Source organism: Anolis sagrei, chromosome 8 (assembly GCF_037176765.1).
Source record: "Anolis sagrei isolate rAnoSag1 chromosome 8, rAnoSag1.mat, whole genome shotgun sequence".
NCBI lineage: Eukaryota > Metazoa > Chordata > Lepidosauria > Squamata > Dactyloidae > Anolis > Anolis sagrei.
Window position 1 is genome coordinate 26554229 of NC_090028.1, and position 22545 is coordinate 26576773.

A 22545-nucleotide genomic window follows, 5' to 3' on the forward strand; every position below is an offset into this window, starting at 1 on the left:
AGGAGAACCCCAAATGGTGCGCGTGTGTGTGATGTATGTGGATATGAGCTGACAACAGAAGCTTGCATTAGTGTACACATCAGGTGGGAGCTCCTCCCCCAGCAACAGTATAGTAATATATAATACTAATATTGTGCTGTGCTAATAATATACAATTATTATATTGTATTACATTATAATACTATCAGTATGTACAGGCATGTAGCCTGGGGGGGGGGGGGAGCTTGGGGGGCTTCACCCCTCCCCCCCCCCGAAATTCTCATGGTGGTCCACGAGAAGGCCTTACTGGTACATTATTTAAACTGTTATGTTCATTCATATCATGATCTGATAACCATGCCCAATATATCCCATATGTATGGGGGTATTGGGGTAACGATACAAAAGGTTTGCTAGGGTGGACCCTTTTTCACTCAGACTCAAACCCCCCCTCCCCCCCCCCCCCCGAAACAAAAGCCTGGCTACGGGCCTGAATATGTATATATACAATATACTATATTATTAGGAGACAGCAAAGCCTAGAGAAGACAATTATGCTGGAGAAAGTGGAAGGCAAAAGGAAGAGGGGCCGACCAAGGGCAAGATGGATGGACGGCATCCTTTAAGTGACTGGACTGACCTTGAAGGAGCTGGGAGTGGTGACGGCCGACAGGGAGCTCTAGCGTGGGCTGGTCCATGAGGTCACAAAGAGTCTGAGACGACTGAATGAATGAACAACAAATATTATTAGCATAGTACAATATTAGTATTATTGTAATATATAATGTAATATACTGTATATATATATAATATTGATAATAATATTATAATGTAACACAATGTAATACTAATAATACAATATAACAATATAACAATTGAATATTATATATTATATGTAATATTGCTAATAATATTTCATTATAGTGGTATAGTAAAATAGAGTAATATATAAAACTAATATTGTACTATGCTAATATAGTATATTGTATATACATAAAATTGATAGTATTACAATATAATATAATACTAATACAATATAATAATTGTATATTATATATTATATATAATATTACTAATAATTGCATTATAGTGGTATAATATAATATAGTAATATATAATACTAATATTGTACTATGCTAATAATATAGTATATTGTATATACATATAATATTGATTATAATATTGTAATACAATATACTACTAATAATACAATATAATAATTATATATTGCGTGTAATATTATTAATAATATTGCAGTATAGAGGCATAGTACAATACTATATATTACTATAGTACTAATATTGTATTATGCTAATAATGCAATAGATTGTATGTACATATAACTTGTAAGTCGCACTGAGTCCCCTTCGGGCTGAGAAGGGCGGGATATAAATGTCATAAAATAAATATACTGTATATACTTGAGTATAAGCTGACCTGAATATAAGCTGAGGCATCTAATTTTACCACAAAAAACTGGGAAAATGGATTGATCAAGTATAAGCCAGAGGTGGCAAATGCAGCAACTGCTGGTAAATTTTAAAATAAAAATAGACACCAATAAAATTACATTAATTGAAGCATCAGTAGGTTAAATGTTTTTGCATAAAACAGTTATTAAAGATAAGACTGCCCAGCTCTGATTAAACCATTATTCTAACCTTTTTCAATGTAAATGTCCTTATGTATCCTTCCAATAATCATAGAAAGAGTAAAATAATAAATGTAATAATAATAATAATAACGATAGAGTAAAATAATGGAATTGTAATAATAACAGTAATAATAGAGTAAAATAATAAATGTAATAATAATAACAATAATAAAGTAAAACAAATACATGTAATAATAATAGAGTAAAATGATAAATATAATAATAATAATAGAGTAGAATAATACATGTAATAATAACAATCATGATAATAATAACAGTGTAAAATAAGAAATAACTTTGACTTGAGTATAATCCAAGGGAGACTTTTTCATTCTAAAAAAGGGCTGAAAAACTAGGCTTATACGTGTGTGTATACGTGTGTTTGTGTATACATGCACACACATATATATGTATGTGTGTGCTAATTCAAGCTTATGCTGCCAGTGGCTGTTAAAAATGCTCTTCAAACAGGCAGTGACTAGAAAATCTGGAAAACTAGATTGGAAAGGGGTTACGGTTTGCCGGGTTAGCTTTGGGATAAGCTTTGGAGTTCAAGTTCATCCTCCAAGGTTGTGAGATCTGTTGGAAACTAGGCAAGTGGGATTTCTATATCTGTGGAATAATGTCCAGGGTGGGAGAAGAACTCTTGTCTGTTGGAGGCAAGTGTGAATATTTCAATTGACCACCTTGATTAGCATTTAATGGCCCAACAGTTTCAAGGTCTGGCTTCTTACTGCCTGGGAGAATCCTTTGTTGAGAGGTGATTAGCTGTCCCTGATTGTTTCTTGTCTGGAGTTCCCCGGTTTTTGAGTGTTTTTCTTTATTTAATGTTAAGATTTTAGAGTTTTTAATACTGGTAGCCAGATTTTGTGTCCTTTTTGTCCTTTTTGTTGAAATTGTCCACATGCTTGTGGATTGCAATGACTTCTCTGTATTCTGACATGGTGCTTTTCAGAGTCGTACAGCATTTCTGCGTTCTCAAATAATAAGCTGTGTCCAGGTTGGTTCCTCAGGTGCTCTGCTATGGCTGATGTCTCAGGCTGAAGTAGTCTGCAGTGCCTTTCATGTTCCTTGATTCCTGTTTGGTGGTCCCTGTGTATACTTGTCCAGTATATCATGCCGAAACAATCAGGGCCAGCTAATCGCCTCTCAACAAATGATTCCCCCAGGCAGTAAGAAGCCACACCTTGAAACTGCTAGGCCATTAAATGCTAATCAAGGTGGCCATTTGCAACATTCACTCCTACTTCCAACAGACAAGAGTTCTTTCTCCTACTCTGGAAATATTAATCCCACAAACTAACATTACATGTATATATATGTATGTATATGTATATAATCAATAACAAACAGGTTTATGGTATAATACACAACAAAACTGAAAAGGAAAATGGAAAATATATATTGAGTGATTCAGGAGCTTGATTAGTACCAAGCGAGATATCACCAGACCAGGGAAATTTCTCAGCATTCAATTTCTCAGAATTTCCCACCACTTCCCTTCCCCATTGGGTTCAATTTTTAGAACAGATTTCCGCTTGCTTTGAGATTAAACGTGGTGATGTGTGGAGACAGCTGACCAATTCATAAATCTCCTCTTTCTTCCCCTTCTTTCTTGTTAAAAAAAAAAAAAAACACCAGTGAGGTGGACATCAAAGACAACGCCAACTTTGGGTAAGCAGTCTCTAATCTCTGTTGTGTTTACAGCTGGGCCATTTTGCTTTCATTTTGATCCCTTGCGATTCTTAGGAATTTTTAGATCAATGCCAGCCTTGTTGCATAAGACGGGGCTTCCAGTTGACCAGTTCTTCCTGGTGTTAGAATATCTTGCAAAGTTTTTATCATAACCATCCTGCTTCTAAGAAATGCATCTACGTCAGGCCTGGGCAAACTTGGGCCCTCCAGGTGTTATGGACTTCAACTCCCACAATTCCTAACAGCTGGTAGGCTGTTATGCGGGAATTGAAGTCCAAAACACTAGGAGGGTCCAAGTTTGCCCATACCTGATCTAGGTATATACAGTGCATGGTGTGCATTTGCTTGAAACATTTCCACAAGGTGGTGCTAAAGCCTTTTTGGTCCCCAGGTGCTTTCAGACCCATTCAGTCCGATAACTGGAAGAACAGGTTGCATTGATAGCTGCAACTAGAGCAAACCTATGGCGGGATTTACATACAGTAGAGCAGGGGTCCTCAAGTTATGACCTGGGGGCCGAATACGGCCCTCCAAGGTCATTTACCCGGCCCTCGCTCAGAGTCAACCTAAGTCTGAAACGACTTGAAAGCACACAACAACAACAATCCTATCTCATCAGCCAAAAGCAGGCACACACTTCTCATTGAAGTACTAATAAAATTATATTTGTTAAAATTGTTCTTTATTTTAATTATTGTATTGTTTTAAAGTGTTTTTCCCACTACAAATAAGATGTGTGCAGTGTGCATGGGAATTCATTCAAGATTTTTTCAAATTATAATCCAGCCCTCCAGCAGTTTGAGGGACTGTGACCTGGCCCTCTGTTTTAAAAGTTTGCAGTAGAGTCTCGCTTATCTGACATTCGCTTATCCGACATTCCATCTTATCCGACACCCCACCCCCCTTTCCTCCAGCATTTCCCCTTCAATTAAAGGAGCGCGCTCCACAACTCTCTCTTGATTCCCATTAAGTGAAAAAGGCAAGACAAGGAGGAGGAAGAGGGAGGAAAGGGGGGAAAGAGACATCAGCGGAAGTGTTCTCCCTCCTTCCTTCTGTGATTGCCATGCTCCTCTTCCACCCCTGGGCACTTCCTGCTGGGCCGTTCTAGCCCCGAGGTGTTGCCTTGCCTCAATCCTTTGATTCCCTGTTCTAAGTGTCTAGCTCTGCGTTGGACAGATATCAGTAGGAGACTGTTTATAATAATTCGGTATTATAAATTTGCATTCCTGATTAGGAAATGGGGCTGGCACAGCTTTAATTTAAACATGCCCCTTCTTTTGATTCCTCTCCAGGTCTGATCCTTACGCGGATCCTTACTACGATTATGAAATAGAACGATTTTGGCGTGGTGGGCAATATGAGAACTTCAGGGTCCAATACACAGACCCAGATCCATACCGTAACTACAGGTTAAGCAAGGTAAGTGCTGCGTCCGCCTGGAATGCCTTTTTTTGTGGACTCAAAATGCTCGTCCTGCTTTAGTTTTCCACTTTGGTTCTGGCATATTTGACAGCCCCACCATTTGATATGTGGCTAATGTCGGAATATTTGGTATCTGTAGCAGAGTAGAGTGCTGTATCACTAGTGCTATATATGACTTTATGATAGGAAACAGGAGAGAGAAATATGCAGGATACTTCGGTAAGATTCAAAAATGTAAAAAAAAAATTATTGCTGGATAAAAAAGTAGAGAGTCAAGAAAGTTAATAATGATCTGGAAAATAAAGTAATGAGAAAGCGTTGGTTTCTAATATATGTAATTTCTTTATGCGTTGTGAGTAAACAGTGTTTCTTGTTGTTTCTTTGTCAGTGTGGATGTGGAGATTGTCTGTTTGCCTACTCTGGAACATGCAACATATTGTCCTTTTTTAGGGGTCCCTTTCATATCCATCATACTATATCTGTGTGTGAGAATCATATCTATCTATAGCTATGGCTGGATGGCTCTTTGTCAGGGGGGCTTTGATTACGTTTTCTTGCCCTGGTGAAGGAAGTTGGACTGGATGGCCTTAAGTATTTTCTGTTGGTCATGGGAGTTCTGTGTAGGAAGTTTGGCCCAATTGTGTCATTGGTGGGGTTCAGAATGCTCTTTGATTGTAGGTGAACTATAAATCCCAGTAACTACAACTCCCAAATGTCAAGGTCTAGTTCCCCCAAACTCCATCTGTGTTCATACTTGGGCATATGGAATATTTGTGCCAAGTTTGGTCCAGGTCCAGATCCATCATTGTTTGAGTCCATGGTGCTCTCTGGATGTAGGTGAACTACAACTCCCAAACTCGAGTTCAATGCTTACCAAACCCTTCTGGTGTTTTCTGTTGGTCATGAGAGTCCTGTGTGCCCCATTTGGTTCAATTCTATCATGCTATTTGATTGTAGGTGAACTATAAATCTCAGCAACTACAACTCCCAAAAGACAAAATCATTTTTTTTATTGAAGGAGATACATTGGGCTGTTAGGTGTATGCTGTCCAAATTTGGTGTCAATTCGTCCAGTGGTTTTAGAGTTATGCTAATCCCACAAACGAACATTACATTTTTATTGATATAGATTTCCCTTTGAATGTCTTACCTCTAAATTTCCATATCCATTCTCAATGTTTGAAATAGTCCCTCTATTATTTGTTCTTTTACCATTCTAATTTGTTCATACAAATCTCCTGACACTTTTTTCTTATCTCTCAGATGTTTCCTAATCACCTTCTCAACTGGACTGTCCTCTTCCCCAGTTCTCTCCCTCCATCTATATTTTGTCTTATAGTCTAACTTTGGATCCAATTTGCTGCTCCTATCCAATTCTGAATTTATTTTTGCTCTATCTATTTTTGTCTTCAGTGTGCAAATCCTCAGGGTTCCTCATGTTCCTAATTGCTTTATATATGCAACTGTTGATGCTTCTTTATGCTCAGCCGCTAATTAATTAATAAAGAAAGCCAATAGTATATATACCCCTGGTACAAGAAAACATTATAACATGGGTTGTTTTAAGTTTTTTTGGGCTATATGGCCATGTTCTAGAGGCATTCTCTCCTGACGTTTCGCCTGCATCTATGGCAAGCATCCTCACAACCTCTGAGGATGCTTGCCATAGATGCAGGCGAAACGTCAGGAGAGAATGCCTTTAGAACATGGCCATATAGCCCAAAAAAACATACAACAACCAAGTGATTCCAGCCATGAAAGCCTTCGGCAATAAATTTTAACATATTCATTTTTGTTGTTGTTGCCGTTCCATAAGGAAAGGGAAAGAGAACGGGAGAGGGAGACCCGGCAGCGCGAACGGGAGCGTGAGCGGGAGAGAGAACGGGAGCGTGAGCGGCGTCAGAGAGAGCGGGAGCGCGAACGGGAGCGCGAGCGTGACAAAGAGCGCCAGCGGAGGAAAGAAGAGTGGGAACGGGAGCGGGAGCGCATCAAGAGGGACGACAAGGACCGCCAGCATCGAGAGCGGGACCGGGATAAAGAGCGGGACAAGGAGAAGGAGAAGCCAAAAGCCCGGTCACCCCAGCCACCAAGGTAGGAAGCTTCGCTTTCTGTTTTGCGATGTAGATAGACGGTTTTGCCAACCCTTGAAGGCTGGTCTTTCTGGCAATTCATACTTCGTAAAGCAGGTGTGGCTAAAAATTTGTCCCTCTAGGGTGTTTTGGACTTCAACTCCTATAATGTAATACAATTGTGGGAGTTGAAGTCCAAAACACCTGGAGGGTTGAAGTTTGCCCATACCTGTCGTAAAGGCATGGATTGATACAACAGGATTCAGAGTAGAGTTGCATCTCAATTTACGTCCTGGGGAGATCAACAGACGTTGAACAACAGTATTATTGGCTCACATGTAACCCAAGAAATACAAGTCATGTGGTTGGTTCAAGCCTTTCCTTGAGAACTTGGTGTAGTCTACTTCTCCGCAGGATTTGAAGCAGTGGCTGGCTTTGATTGTGTGTCTCGCATGGTAGAAATCTGAACTGAATGAACCTTGGGGGGTTCCTTTCACCTCTAGGATTCTATGAACTTTGCATTGCAAAAAGCCCTGAAATATGGGCAGGAAGTAATGGTTCAGACGTCTTCAACTTGTGGCCCTCCAGTTTTTTGAACTTCAGGTCCCAGACTTCCTGACTATTAAACAATCTGGTAAGGCTTCTGGGAGTTGGAAGCCCAAACACGCATAGAGCCACAGGTTGAAGAGACCTAGTACAGCATTCCTCCATGAAGTCAAAATGAGACCTCAAGAGAGTTGTTGCATTAATAGGTTTATAAAGAATTATTGTTTTTTATGCTTATTTATTTATTGTGTCAGAAGCAAGTTAAAATGCATTTAAAAGCACAAACAGGGTTTTAAAAAAAGAACTTGGCATTATGCTAAATGTCCTGTGACCAGAAGCTGGCCATTTGGAGAACCTCTGGTGTTGTTGTGAGAAGGTTCTCCGTTGTGTATGTGGCAGGGCTCAGGTTGCATTGTAGTAGGTGGTCTGTGATTTGCTCTTCTCCTCACTTGCCATGTCATAGACTCCACTTTGTAGCCCCATTTCTGAAGATTGGCTCTGCATCTTGTGGTGCCAGAGAGTGGCCTGTTCAGGACCTTCCAGATTGTCCAGTCTTCTGTGTGCCCAGGAGGGAGTCTCTCATCAGGTCTCAGCCACAAGTTGAGTTTCCAGGTTTTAGCCTGACACTTTTGGACTCTCACTTGCTGAAGTGTTCTTGCGAGTATCTCTGTAGATCTTAGGAAGCTTTTTCATGATTTAAGGCATTGGCATGCAGGGTGATATCTGAACAGAGGATGGACCAGATGTCACTATCTTAGTCCTTCCATTATCAGCTGCTACTTCCCAACAGATGTCAGGTGGTGCAATTTATTTATGTATTTCCTATATTTTTGCCCCGCCCTTCTCACCCCTGAGGGGGGACTCAGGGCGACCTCACAAAAGCATCATAGGATGCCGACATCATAAAAACATAATTTCTACAGTGGTGCTGGGTGTAGTCGTCCTGTAATGCAGCATGTCTCATTAAGAGCCACATCCACTGTTTCAATGTGGTGAGACGTTTTCCACACTGGGCATGTGTATTCAGCAGCAGAGTAGCAAAGCATAAGGGCAGATGTCTTCACTGTGTCTGGTTGTGATCCCCAGGTTGTGCCAGTCAGCTTTCGTATGATATTATTTCTAGCAGCCACTTTTTGCTTGATATTCAAGCCGTTCTTCTTGTCAGTCAGAGCATGGTTACAGGGTCACTCCCAGGTATTTGAGTGTGTTGCAATGCTCCAGTGGGATTCCTTCCCAGGTCATCCTCAGAGCCCAAGATGCTTGTCTGTTCTTAATTATGTATCAGTTCTCACTGTAATAGGCAGTAAGAACACCTAAAGCTTTGGAGAACTTCTGTTCAACCATTTCAAAGCTCCCTGCTTTGAGCGGTGATGGCATGATCGTCAGCATAGATTTTTTTATACTGTGTCTCATATTAATAGGATTGATCTTTCCTTCACATTGAACATTGCTTCCAAAAGTCCAGCTAGTAGCTTGGGGAGTTTTATAAATGGCTCCCAATTTTTTACACTCTTGTTTTGGTTTTTATATAAATTGGTGTCTTAATTTACTGCAAACGGTTTGAAAGATTGCCAGCGAATAGCACAAATGACTGTCTTCTGTCCTCTTGGCCCTCTCCCTCCAACTTTCCTATTCCTTCCTTGCAAAATCTAGGGGCCAATTAACCCCTCCTTTATTTGTGCTTCCCTTTTGCTCTGCCATTCCACTTCTTTCCGAGAAATTCTGGTGAATTTTGCAACCTGAGTAAACCTGGTGCTGATTTCAGTTGGGACTTGAGTTGGTTTTGGTATCACAGCTATGTAATCAATTGAGATACTGTGAGAAAGAAAGTGAAAGACTTGCTTTCAATGGGGGAAACCCAGATTTTTTCCCCCAAAGTGTTCCTCATGAGATGGAAAACTTTCAGTACCATATTTTTTCATGGAAAAATTTCTGCGCTGTCTTTGTCTGTGAGTTCATTCATAATTGTCAAGTTATATTGGATAAATACAGGGTATACAGCTCTAATTATTCCTCTGAGGAAGCAAGCATTGGCAAACCCTGGCGCTAAGAGTGATGATAGACTAACAATGCACTGTTGCATTCATCGGTATTCCACAAAATCTCTTGTTTCTCAATCAGTCACAAGTACAAGTAGTCATGGCAAAACGCAGCAAGTTTGCACTCACAAGCTCACATCCATCCTTTGAATGAAACTGACTATTCAGGTCAAAATACTGGGTCAGATTTTTTTTTCTGACTGGTAGTTAAGAGTGACTAAATGAAGCTGAAAGCAGTACAGTTACACCTCATCGAAAGAAAGTCCAACTGTTGACACAAGACATGATTTATACAGCTTTCTTTTTGTGTTTATCTTTGATTATAGAATGTGCCTATTGTTTCGGTTCTAGTCTATCTTGGCCAAACTAAAAGGGAGACAGTATGGTATAGTTCAGTATTTCTCAACTTTCCTAACCCCTTAATACAGTTCCACCTGTTGTGGTGGCCCCCAACCTTAAAATTATTTTTGTTGCTACTTCATAACTGTAGTTTTGCTACTGTTGTGAATCGTCATGTAAATATTTGATATGCAGGATGTATTTTCATTCACTGGACCAATTTTGGCACAATACCCTCTTCGACCCAATTTGAATACTGGTGGGGTTGGGGGAATGACCATCACTAAAAATATTGATTTTGTCATTTGGGAGTTGTAGTTGCTGGGATTTATAGTTCACCTACAATCAAAGAGCATTCTGAACTCCACCAACGATGGAATTGAACCAAACTTGGCACACAGAACTCCCATGACGAACAGAAAATACTGGAAGGGTTTAGTGGGCATTGACCTTGAGTTTTGGATTTGTAGTTCACCTACATCCAGAGAGCATTGTGGACTCAAACAATGATGGATCTGGACCAAACTTGGCATGGAGACTCAATATGCCCAAATGTGGTGGAGTTTGGGGAAAACAGAGCCTGACATTTGGGAGCTGTAATTGCTTGGATTTATAGTTCACCTACAATCAAAGTGAATTCTGAGCCGCACCAATGATAGAATTGGGCCAAACTTCCCACACAGAACCCCCGTGGCCAACAGAAAGTTCTGTGTTTTCTAATGGTCTTTGGCAACCCCTCTGACACCCCCTTGCGACCCCCCCAGACGTACTGACCCCTAGGTTGAGAAACACTAGTATAGTTCTTGTGTATTAACTATGACTTTCGAGACCAAGCCCTGATCAGCCATGGAAGCCCATTGGGTGACTTTGGACAAGTCACATTCAAGGCAAAAGTAGGATTCATCGGAACAAATCTTGCAAAAAAAAGTTTTCATTCTGGTCACCATAAGTCAGAAACAACTGATGCCACAATAAAGGGAGTATCTGTTACCATTATGGAAAGCACCCAGCAACAAGAAAGGAATTCTGTGTTACTCCCTTTCTACAATGAGCAGTTTTTAAAAAAATAAATCTTACACATAACATTTCCAATGTAAGATTTAAACAAAATATACTAAATCAGCACAAAAAAAGAATGTAATTGTCCTTTTTTGGGGAAATTTATACCATTGTTGGGATATAGACGCATGGTAGTAATCATGTGAACATTTACGATACTCTTATTTCCAGTATTCAATATAAGAAAATTGTCACCTTTTTTCAAATAATGCAAGGATGTCTCATTTTGCATCCTCCTCCAATACGCAAGAGGGTTTTCTGTTGTGGAAGTGAGTCAGTGTAAGAAGTCTAATGATGGAAGACTCTCTTGGATTCCATAATTGTAAGACGTTATTACTTAATCTCAGCCAGCTGCTCCTGCCCTTTTTTCTATGCAGCCTACTATCAGAACATGTCAGAAATGGCCATAATAAGGAATCCCTCCAACAACGCCTCTCTAAAGCCCTTGCCCTCTAGTTTCTCTTCTGGCTTGCCTTCAAGAATCAATGGATGCTATCATGTGCCCAAACAGCTCCTCATATAACAGCTGGGGAAGTGTTGAACTACAAGGCTGAGAACCACCTCTGTACTAAACACACACTCGAGTCCAAGGTAAAATAGCAAAACGGTTATTGAAGAACATGTACGAGAAGCAATTCAGCAAAATAGGACAAAAAACCAAAGCCTGGATATCAGGAATGATCCACAGAAATCAGAGTACAGGAGTAACATCAAAAGTCAGGAATACAAAATCAGGAATACAAAAGAAATCCAAAACATGAGATTTAGGAACAGTCCTCAAAACAAGGAATCATAAAACATGAACAAAAAGAAACCAGAGTACTTGTGTGTACATGAAGCATAGCGGGATATCTCAAAATTCACATGGAACTAGCAATCCCTTGACTTGACCATAGATCTTTACTCAACACCAACATTGCCTGGACTAATAGGCCCATCTTCTGGGCTAGCTAATAGAGAGAAAATCATTCCTTCTCCCCTAAGAAATTTGATAAAGATTCTTGTCTAATAAGCCTCTTGATCTTTGTATTCTCTCTTGAGAAGCCCTATGTTGATGGAACCTAAATCTCCTATCTAACTGCTCATTAGACTGTCCATCTGGAGTTTTATTTTCATCCTCTAAGCTTAGATCTGCTCCTGACCTTGCTTCCCTAGCACCGCTCATTTTCAGGGCTTAAAATCTCTTGCTGGTTCCTCTGCTGACTTGCAGACCCAGAATCCCCAGTGTCATCAGAATCACCAACAGGCCCAGAATCCCCAGAGAGGTCAGGTGCAGGCACAATCAAAGGCTGAACTACAACAGAAACAAGCCCAAGGAAGTCAGGTTGTTGTAAGAGCGATCGAAATGCACATGGGATTGCTAAAAGCCCAACTTTCCCCAGCTCCCCAGTTACTATTTTGAAGTTCCCAATGGCAAGGAAGTGCATTCTTTTCTCCCTGAAGTGTCCTGGCTCAGGTTTTCCACACTTACCTGTGAGTGACATCAGCTCACCTTATTTCCTGGTTATCATTCACCTGATGTCATAGAAAACGACTGGAGAGCAGATTTACAGGTATCCAAAGGGACATTGTTGTGCACCTTGCCTTCGTTTCCAACTTGTACTTATTTGTCTATAAATTTTACTCATAAATGCAGAAATAATAACAACAACAACAACAACAATAATACTGCATTGTTTATTACCCATCTCTCTTAATGGCTCAAGGTGCACAGGGTACAGCAACGTCAAAAACATGAACAGAAAATATATACAATAAATTACATAGACAAAAAACACAAAGTTGTATTTTAAAAACTTGCACCAAACACAGATAGAGAGTTGGCACATAGTAGCAATAGAATGTAAATAAAAAAATCATGATTGCAAATTGACTAGATAGACCTTGTGCCAGTAGAGATGGGTCTTCAATTGAATTTTAGACTCCTAGTTTAGCTGTCAGATCTCTTCCGACATGTCATTCCACATATATATATCTATCTATACACAGAATAAAAGTGAAGAATTTATATGTGTTTATGTGGCCTCCTGCCTCCACAAATAGGCTCTAGTTCCAAGTGCTGAGAAGCCTCCAAAGACAATCCCTCCACTGACATTGTAGGTTACAGTGAGCTCCATAAACATGTAGCCCAAACACTGCCAATGTCCTCCCCAAACACTATGGCCCACCACCCAAGGATTGCTTTCATTCAGGGACAATTTCATCCTAGATTTGATGTGTTTCCTCCATCACAGGTAGGCATCCCAGGGTTCCTTGTATGGAATTTGCATGATCCCGCCCATTGCCTCTCCATTAACCCTTTCTTATCCTTCCCTATGGCACACAGCAAACACAGAGGAATTTAGTATTTTCTAATGGGAGCATTCATAAAAAATAAAATCAAATACTGGCTTTTCCCTAATAAACAGTGTTACTAATTAACTAAGTCATACTTCCTAACACCCCGAAACAAACTATGCCTTTTTCAAATAACCCGGGCACTGCCAGGTACCCAAACTAATATATAATATAACAGAGACAAATGCAAGAGACACCCCTTAGGCAGAAAAAATGAAATGCAAAGATACAGAATGGGGTCGTCTGGCTTGATAACAGTGTGAAAAGATCTTGGAGTCCTTGTGGGGAACAAGTTAAATATGAGCCAGGAATGTCATGCGGTAGCTAAAAAAGCCAGTGGGATTTTGGCCTGCATAAATAGGAGTCTAACCTGACACATAACTACATTAACATGTATTTACTATAAACATAGATGTATATAGTACATGTAACTACAGAAACTATTCTACAAACCTCACATTCATTGTTCATTTTCACCCCTTATTTTAAACCCTTTATTTTACTTCCTTTTCATCAGTGGTTCTCAACCTTCCGAATGCCGCGACCCCTCAATACAGTTCCGGATGTTGTGGTGACCCAAAACCATAAAATTATTTTCGTTACTACTTCATAACTGTAATTTTTCTACTGCTATGAATTGTAAATATCTGATATGTAGAATGTATTTCGATTTACTGGAGCAAATTTGGCACAAATACACAATACGCCCACATTTGAATACTGGTGGGGTTGGGCGGGGTTGATTCTGTCATTTGGGAGTTGTAGTTGCTGGGATTTATAGTTCAGCTACAATCAAAGAGCATTTTGAACTCCACCAACAATGGAATCGAACCAAACTGGCACACAGAACTCCCATAATAAACAGAAAACAGAAAAACAATGATGTTACTGTTTAATGTTTTACTGCTATTGCTTAATGTTTCTTGTTTGCTTGAGTTTTATTGTGTACTTGTTATGTTGTTGTTTTACTGAGGGCCTTGGCCTTTGTAAGCCGCACCGAGTCCTTCAGGAGATATTAGCGGGGTACAAATAAAGTTAATAGTAATAAATAATAATAAAATACTGGAAGGGTTTGGTGGGCATTGGCCTTGAGTTTTGGAGTTGTATATCACCTACATCCAGAGAGCTCCTAAACAATGATGGATCTGGACCAATCTTGGCACGAATACTCCAAATGCCCAAATGTGGAGTTTGGGGGAAATAGATCTTGACATTTGGGATTTGTAGTTACTGGGATTTATAGTTCTGTGTTCCTAGTTGGGCGTATGGAATATTCGTGCCAAGTTTAGTCCAGATTCATCATTGTTTGAGTCCACAGTGCTCTATGGATGTTGGTGAACTACAACTCTCAAACTCAAGGTCAATGCCCACCAAACCTTTCTAGTGTTTTCTGTTGATTATGGGAGTCCTGTGTGCCAAGTTTGGTTCAATTCCATCATTGGTGGAGTTCAGCATGCTTTTTGATTATAAGTAAACTATAAATCCCAGCAACTTCAACTCCCAAATGACAAAATCAATATTTTTAGTGATGGTCACTCCTTGGATTAATAGGTGTCTTGTGGCCAAATTTGGCAGCAATTCGTCCAGTGGTTTTTTGAGTTATGTTAATCCCACAAACGAATGTTACATTTTTATTTATATAGATTAGTAGCTGTCCTCTGCCACACGTTGCTGTGGCCTAGTCTGTGTACGTGTATATATGTATATATGTAGTTATGCCCATGCGTTGTAATGTATTTTTTATTTTTTGGCTTTTAAAGTTTTTTCTTTTGTGTTTTTCAGTGTTTTTATGAGTGATGGTCACTCGTTGGCCTGATAGGTATAATGTGTCCAAATTTGGTGTCAATTTGTCTAGTGGTTTTTGAGTTATGTTAATCCCACAAACGAACATTACATTTTTATTTATATAGATTGCTAGCTGTCCCCTGCCACACGTTGCTGTGGCCTGGTCTGTGTATGTGTATATATGTATATATGTAGTTAGGCCCATGCGTTGTAATGTATTTTTTATTTTTTGGCTTTTTAAGTCTCTTCTTTTGTGTCTTTCAGTGTTTTTATGAGTGATGGTCACTCATTGGCCTAATAGGTGTATTGTGTCCAAATTTGGTGTCAATTTGTCACGTGGTTTTTGAGTTATGTTAATCCCACAAACGAACATTACATTATTATTTATATAGATATTCATCTCATTCATGCTGAAAATGTTCTTCCAACGGGACAGGCTTGTATGTCCTGTTAGAAGTGAATGAGATTAATGGATCCGAAGTAGAGTTTTTAGGATATATGTCCTAAAGCTTTAAGAAGAAGAAAAATAACCGGGTAACACATTCCGCATGACTCCTATGTACATATGGACATTATTTTTTAAAATTGTCTCACTCATGAAGAACGTGCTTCAATTCAATTAAAAAAAAGAAAGGAATCTTGAGTGTTTATTTGCCGAAAGGAAGGCTAATAAAGGAAGTGGCTGTCTTTGATTTTTGCAACGACGTCAGCCTTTATCTGCCAACCTATGCAGCATAGATTGGGTTGTGTGCGCGCTCCTTTATGAATGTTTGTTTATTATAAGAGATGCCCAATTCTATTTAATTTATTAGCCTCGCCTCTTCAGCCTTGGGTAGGTACATGACGCTTTTCGACGGTGACCTTAACGTTTGGTGCCTTGCTTCTTTATTTCCTCTGCCCCTTTTCCCCAAAGCGGTGTTCTAAATATAGCCGTTCTAATTATAGCTCTTTAATGTAGCTTTCAAAGAGTAATAATCCGGAGGCTTGTTTAATATGTAACGTCTTTAGACATTCTTCCTCCCACCGAACCGGCTGTCTTCCTCTTTCCTACTTCACATTCATGGGGTGTATTTATTAAATTAAATCGCCATTAAATCCTTACCAACCACTTGGCAACGCCAGCCGCTCTTGCGTAGAGGAGGCCTCCGGGAACGCAGCGGCCTCGTGCCACATTTTTGAAAACGTCTTGCAAAACCCCTCGAAGGCAGATTGACAAATCCATTCCAAGCAAAGAAAAAAACCGACATATTTTTAGTCCAAAGTTTTGGGATTTTACGTCTTCAGATTATAACTCCCAAGGGCCGGGCTGGTTCGCTGGAGAATTCTAGGAATCACAGCCCATGCATTTAGTATTTCCCATTTATTGTATCTACTTCGATCCCACTTTTCTCCCAGTCAAGTGAAATCTAACCCCGAAGGCTCTCCGGTGGATTGAGAGTGTAGGACAAACTTTTTAAACAGAGGGCCAGGTCACAGTCCTTCAACCTGTTGGAGGGCCGGGTTATAATTTGAAAAAACAATGAATGAATTCCTAAGCACGTTGCGCATATCTTATTTGTAGTGCAAAAACCACGTAAAACAATACAATATTTAAAATGAAGAACAATTTTAACAAATATAAACTTAATAGTATTTCAATGGGAATTGTGGGCCTGCTTTTGGCTAATAAGAGGATTGTTATTGTTGTGAGCTTTGTCCTTTGCAGGCATATTGCTTGGCATGAAAGGAAGCTCTCCATCTTATATATTTGAACAACAGAACCATTTGAATAGTTATTCCTTTATTCCTGGAAGGCACACTGGAATAGCCACGTCTTCAGGCTCCTCTTAAAGACTGCCAATGTTGGGGCATGCCTGATAACCTTTGGAAGTGAGTTCCAGAGTCGGGGGGCCACCACCGAGTAGGCCCTCTCCCTCTTCCCCACCAATCGCACCTGCGAGGGAGGCGGGAGCGTGAGCAGGGCCTCTCCGGATGATCGAAGAGAAAAAACAAGATGATATTATTATTAGCACCATCATCATCTGATATAATGACAACAACGATAGTAGTATCTGGGGGGAAACTGCTAAGTAATAGGGGTTTTTTTCCACCTTGATTATTTTGTCATTTATATCTGGTTCTGAAAAATGGAAGTTGAGAGAGTGCCCATGCCAGGAACGCCAGTGATGCAATCTGGCTGTTTCCCCATCGTGAAGATGCCTCTTGTAGGTGTGATGGATGCCAACTATGATTTCATAGGAATGGATTGCAACCCAGTCCTTGAGGGAGGTCTTATAGAAGGCGGGTGCAGAGCCGCTGGCAAAGAGGCAGGGAGGAATTCAGAAGTGCAAGGAAGCCTTTCCAAAGAGGGTTTTTACAACTAGTGGGAAAGCTGCCATCCTGATAAGGTGACTCAGGGCTAAGCAAGCCAGATATTGTATTTTTCCAAAAGCACCACTCTTGCCTATTCAGTGCAACCAATGATGATGATGATTACACCCAAGCCTTTATTTTCTTGCCTGAATTAAATCTCTGCTAATCTAGAGATGTCGTAAACTTGCACGAGAACTGGATTTAAAATTGGCTTTCCGTTGCGCCCTACCCTTTTAAAATACACAATGAAATACATATTCAGAAATGCATATTGTTTGTTTCCGGTGGAAAGATACGTAACTGTTTTTTTCTGCCTGACTTAGTTGTGGAATGGAAAATTTCCAGGGAAAAAAATGCTAAATTGTTCCCTGGTCTCCAGAATCATAGTTCAACACTCAAACTATTCTAGTAAGTTCATAAGGACACAAAACTGTGCTATCCAATGTAGGAAGTAGTCATTTGACTGAGGTGGTATATATTCCATGTATATAGACCAGGCATGGGCCAGCTTCAGCCCTCCAGGTGTTTTGGACTTCCACAATTCCTAACAGCCTCAGGCCCTTGCCTGAATTAAGCGGCTGAGGGAGAAAAGGAAAGGGCCTGAGGCTGTTAGGAATTGTGGGAGTTGAAGTCCAAAACACCTGGAGGGCTGAAGCTGGCTCATGCCTGCTGTAGAGGAAACTTCCTTGCACTCCACTGGCAACAGTCTATATAATAATAATGATAATGATATAATAATAATAATAATAATAATAATAATAATAATAAAAAATATATGTGCCAAGTATACTCATACCATTGGTTATGAGCCCAGCACTCAACTTAAGCGGCTGAGGGGGGAAAGGAAAGGGCCTGAGGCTGTTAGGGATTGTGGGAGTTGAAGTCCAAAACACCTGGAGGGCTGAAGCTGGCTCATGCCTGCTGTAGAGGAAATTTCCTTGCACTCCACTGGCAACAGTCTATATAATGATGATGATGATGATGATGATGATGATAAGTATATGTGTCAAGTATACTCATAACATTGGTTATGGGCCCAGCACTCAACTTAAGCGGCTGGGGGAAAAGGGAAAGGGCCTGAGGCTGTTAGGAATTGTGGGAGTTGAAGTCCAAAACACATGGAGGGCCAAAGTTTGCCCATGCCTGTTGTAGAGGAAACTTCCTTGCACTCCACTGGCAACAGAGTCTAGCATTGGTTATGGGCCCAGCACTCAGCTTAAACGGCTAAGGGGGGAAAGGAAAAAGCCTGAGGCTGTTAGGAATAGTGGAAGTCCTAAATACCTGGAGAGCCAAAGCCTGCTGTAGAGGAAACTTCCTTGCACTCTGCACAGACAACAGAGGCTAGCAATGGTTATGGGCCCAGGACTCAGCTTAAGCGACCGAGGAGGAAAAAGGAAAGGGTCTGAGACTGTTAGGAATTGTGGGAATTGAAGTCCAAAACACCTGGAGGGCCGAAGTTGGCCCATACCTGATAGAGACTGTTAGGGGAAGCCTAAGAAGATTTCATTAGTCAGTAATGGAAGGGTGTGATCCGCTCCCAGCTCGTGACAAATTGACCAAGCGAGATTAATAAACACCTCAAACCAGGGACAGATACTCTCCGTAATGAACAAACCGCTCCCAGCGTTGATAGTCTCAGATGTGCAAATGAGATCCAGCTCAACCCACCTGGCATCAGATCCTCCCTTTGGAAACTTCCAAACATGGCTGCTTTTGTGTCGGTTACAAAACTTTCACAGAAAGGAGTTTGTTCCCTCTGCCGGTTGAAGAGGATTCCCATTTTTGTTGCCTGCCTTGACTTTATATGTGTCTTCAAGTCAACTTATCATGATCTCATGAATTTTAGAGGGTTGTCTTAGACTAGGACAGTGGTTTCCAACCTTTGGGCCTCCAGGTGCTTAAACTTCAGCTCCCACAGTTCCTGACAGCAGGGATTTCTAGGAGTTGGAAGACCAAAACACCTGAAAGCCCAAAGGTTGGGAACCACTGGCCTAGGAAGACACTGGGGTGTTTTTTGTAAGTTCATTCCCCTGAAATATGTTGATATTCATGGCAGTCTCCCATCTAAATACTAACCAGGCTGACTTCGCTTCCAAAATCAGATAGGAAAGTGTTTCTCAACCTTCCTAACGCTGCAACCCGTTAATACAGTTCCTTATGTTGTGATGACCCCCAACCATAACATCCTTTTCATTGCTACTACATAACTGTAATTTTGCTACTGTTCTGAATCATAATGTAAATATCGGATATGCAGGATATGTTTTTATTCACTGGACCAAATTGGACACAAATACCTGATACACCCAATTGTGTATACTGGTGGGGTTGGGGGGTTGATTTTGTCATTTGGGAGTTGTAATTGCTGAGATTTATAGTTCACCTACAATCGAAGAGCAGTCTGAACTCCACCAACCAAACTTGGTACACAGAACTCCCATGACAAACAGAAAATACTGGAAGGGTTTGGTGGGCAATGACCTTGAGTTTTAGAGTAGTAGTTCACCTACATCCAGAGAGCACTGTGGACTCAAACAATGATGGATCTGGACCAAACTTGGCATGCATACTCAATATGCCCAAATGTGAACACTGGTGGAGTTTGGGGAAAATAGATCTTGACATTTGGGGGTTGTAGTTGCTGGGATTTATAGTTCGCCTACAATCAAAGAGCATTCTGAACCCCCACCAATGATCAAATTGGGCCAAGTTTCCCACACAAAGACCCCTCATGACTAAAAGAAAATATTGTGTTTTCTAATGGTCTTTGGCGACCCTTCTGACACCCCCTTGCAACCGCCCCGCCCCCCAGGGGTCCCGACCTCCAGGTTGAGAAGCGCTGAGATAGGATCTCATGTTTTTCGGGAATAGCCCAGTTTTGACTACAGCTCGGTACGAGTTGTAATTTCATCAAAGTGTGTTGTCCTATTGATAATGCTTGTGTTATTGTTTTGTTGTTTTTAAATTGCTTGTATTGTTATTGTTATTGCTTGTATTGTTGTATTGTGGGCTCGGCCTCATGTAAGCCGCACCGAGTCCCTTGGGGAGATGGTAGCGGGGTATAAATAAAGTGTTATTATATTATTATATTATCAATGTTTTAAAACTGGGAAAGTTTCATAAAAGTGGGAGTTCTTTTACTGTAAAATCAATGTGAATAGTTCACGTGCTGCACAAAAACATGGTATAAATATGTAAAAAATGAAAACAAAGGAATTTATATCAGCAAATTATAAACGAAACTTGGGAATTATCAATACGAAACCAACAATAAAAGCAAACAAAGACGAGAGAAGTGTGAAGATTGCACAACCTGGGGAGACCTGGAAGTACTTTTTTTTCCTTCCTTTTTTTTCTTCCTACTTTTCGTAAACACATTGTTCCCACTCTTTTTATGCAAAGAAGATGAGAATAACAATCCTTACAACTTCTCTTTTTTCTGCTCCTACTCTTAGGGAGGAAACTTTTATTCTCAATAAAAACAGCTTTAAAAAAAATATTTAGCGGACTACCTCCTCTAAGACTACATTAGAGAAAGGGAAAGTTACTACATGACGGACCACATCATTTGCATGTTTTCGAACTGTTAGGTTGGCAGAAGCTGAGGCTAATAGCAGGAGCTCACTCCACTCCCCAAATTTGAACCGCCGACCACGGTCAGCAAGTTCAGCAGCTCAGCGGTTTAACCCACTGCGCCACCGGGGGCTCTTGGGTTACAATGCTGCTAATAAGTTACTCTGCTACACATTTATGGGGAGGGTCTTTTGTTAATAAGCCCAGACACCCAACAAGGTCATCCAGTCCAGCCTTATTTCTCCTGCCCTGCAGGAGCCCCAGTGCCTTGAATGCAAGGTTCCATTGTGTGGGGCTAAGCAGGCTCCCTCCTTGAGTCGCCCCAGGAGAACAGCAGCCTCTGCGCTTGGCAAACGGGAAAGTGTGAGGCTGAACTCTGCTGCCGGAAGGGAGTGGCAGCAATCCAGCAGCGCAACCGTAATGGCATGACTGTCCCTGACACTCAGCGCGCAGAGTCATGACCTCCTGTGGACAGGGTTTAGCAAGAGCCGGCGCGTGTCATTTCTCAGTCCCTTGCTTGCCATTAGTCCCCTCTGGATTAGTCATAGGATGGCCTTAGTTGGTCCATCCCCCAGTTCCCTTTGGGTGATGGTAAGAAAGATGATCAAATACCCAAGCAGTTGTGAGTAACAGACTTTTTCTTCAGATATTGCTCAAAGAACTTGGGTTGATCCTCTCTCTTCACTGGATTTGATCAGCAACTGAACAAGAGGTTTCGGAAAAATTCACCATGATTTATAGGAGAACCCAGAGAGCACTGTGATCCCAACTAACGATTGATCTGGACCACACTTGCCATGAATGATGGGATTTGCAGTACTTTTGCTCACTTCCAGAGACTACTGTGACCCCCACAAATGATGGACTGGGACCACAGTGGGCACACAAATCCCCTCCCTATGACTCACTTTATGTCTTGGTGTGGTTTGGGGAGGGTGGACCACAGACGATGGGATTTGCAGTACCACCACTTGATACTCCTCCCACGGGGCACTGTGAGCCCCACGAATGACAGATCTGGACCAGACTTGGCACACAGACTCCCCATGACCAACATAACACACTGGAGACATTTGGGGGAAATTGACCTTGATGAGAGTTATAGCTCATATGTATTCAGAGAAACTGTGACCCCCCCCCCCCCCACCGACAATGGACTGGGACCACACTTGACACAGAGAAGCCCCATGACCAAATGAATATACTGCAGGGGTTTGTGAGAAGAGACCTCGGTTTTTGGAGTTGTAGTTCACCTACATCCGCCCCACGACAATGGACTGGGACCACACTTGGTTCAAAGAAGCCCTGATGACCTGAACATACTGCAGTGGTTTGTGGGAATGGGCCTAGATTTTGGAAGTTGTAGTTCACCTTATTCAGAGATCGTTGAACACAGCTGACATCGGATCTTGTCCAAACTTGGCACACAGACCCAACATGGCGAACTTTGAATATTGGTGGAATGTGAGGTGATTGGCTCATGATTTTGGGAATTGCAGTTCATCCACATCCTTACGCATTTTCTAATGGGAGCATTCATAAAAAAAACAACAGGAAAGAGTGGTTTTTTCCCCCTAAGAATCAGAGCTACAAATTACCAAACTGATATGACCTAACACCCCAAAACAAACAATGCCTTTTTCAAATAACCCGAGTAATGCCGGGGCCCCAAGCTAGTACACACTAATATATCTAA

General features: G+C 41.0%; 1 protein-coding gene across 3 annotated transcripts in view; it reads left to right on the top strand.

The window, feature by feature from the left end:
• Positions 1-22545, top strand: part of ZC3H18 (zinc finger CCCH-type containing 18) — a 99335-nt gene that overhangs the window by 21979 nt on the left and 54811 nt on the right. For all 3 annotated transcript variants that reach the window (XM_060787918.2, XM_060787917.2, XM_067471061.1), the window contains exons 7-9: positions 3275-3307; positions 4621-4747; positions 6567-6841. In XM_060787918.2, the coding sequence (XP_060643901.2) occupies positions 3275-3307; positions 4621-4747; positions 6567-6841 (435 nt within the window). The remainder of the gene's footprint in view (positions 1-3274; positions 3308-4620; positions 4748-6566; positions 6842-22545) is intronic.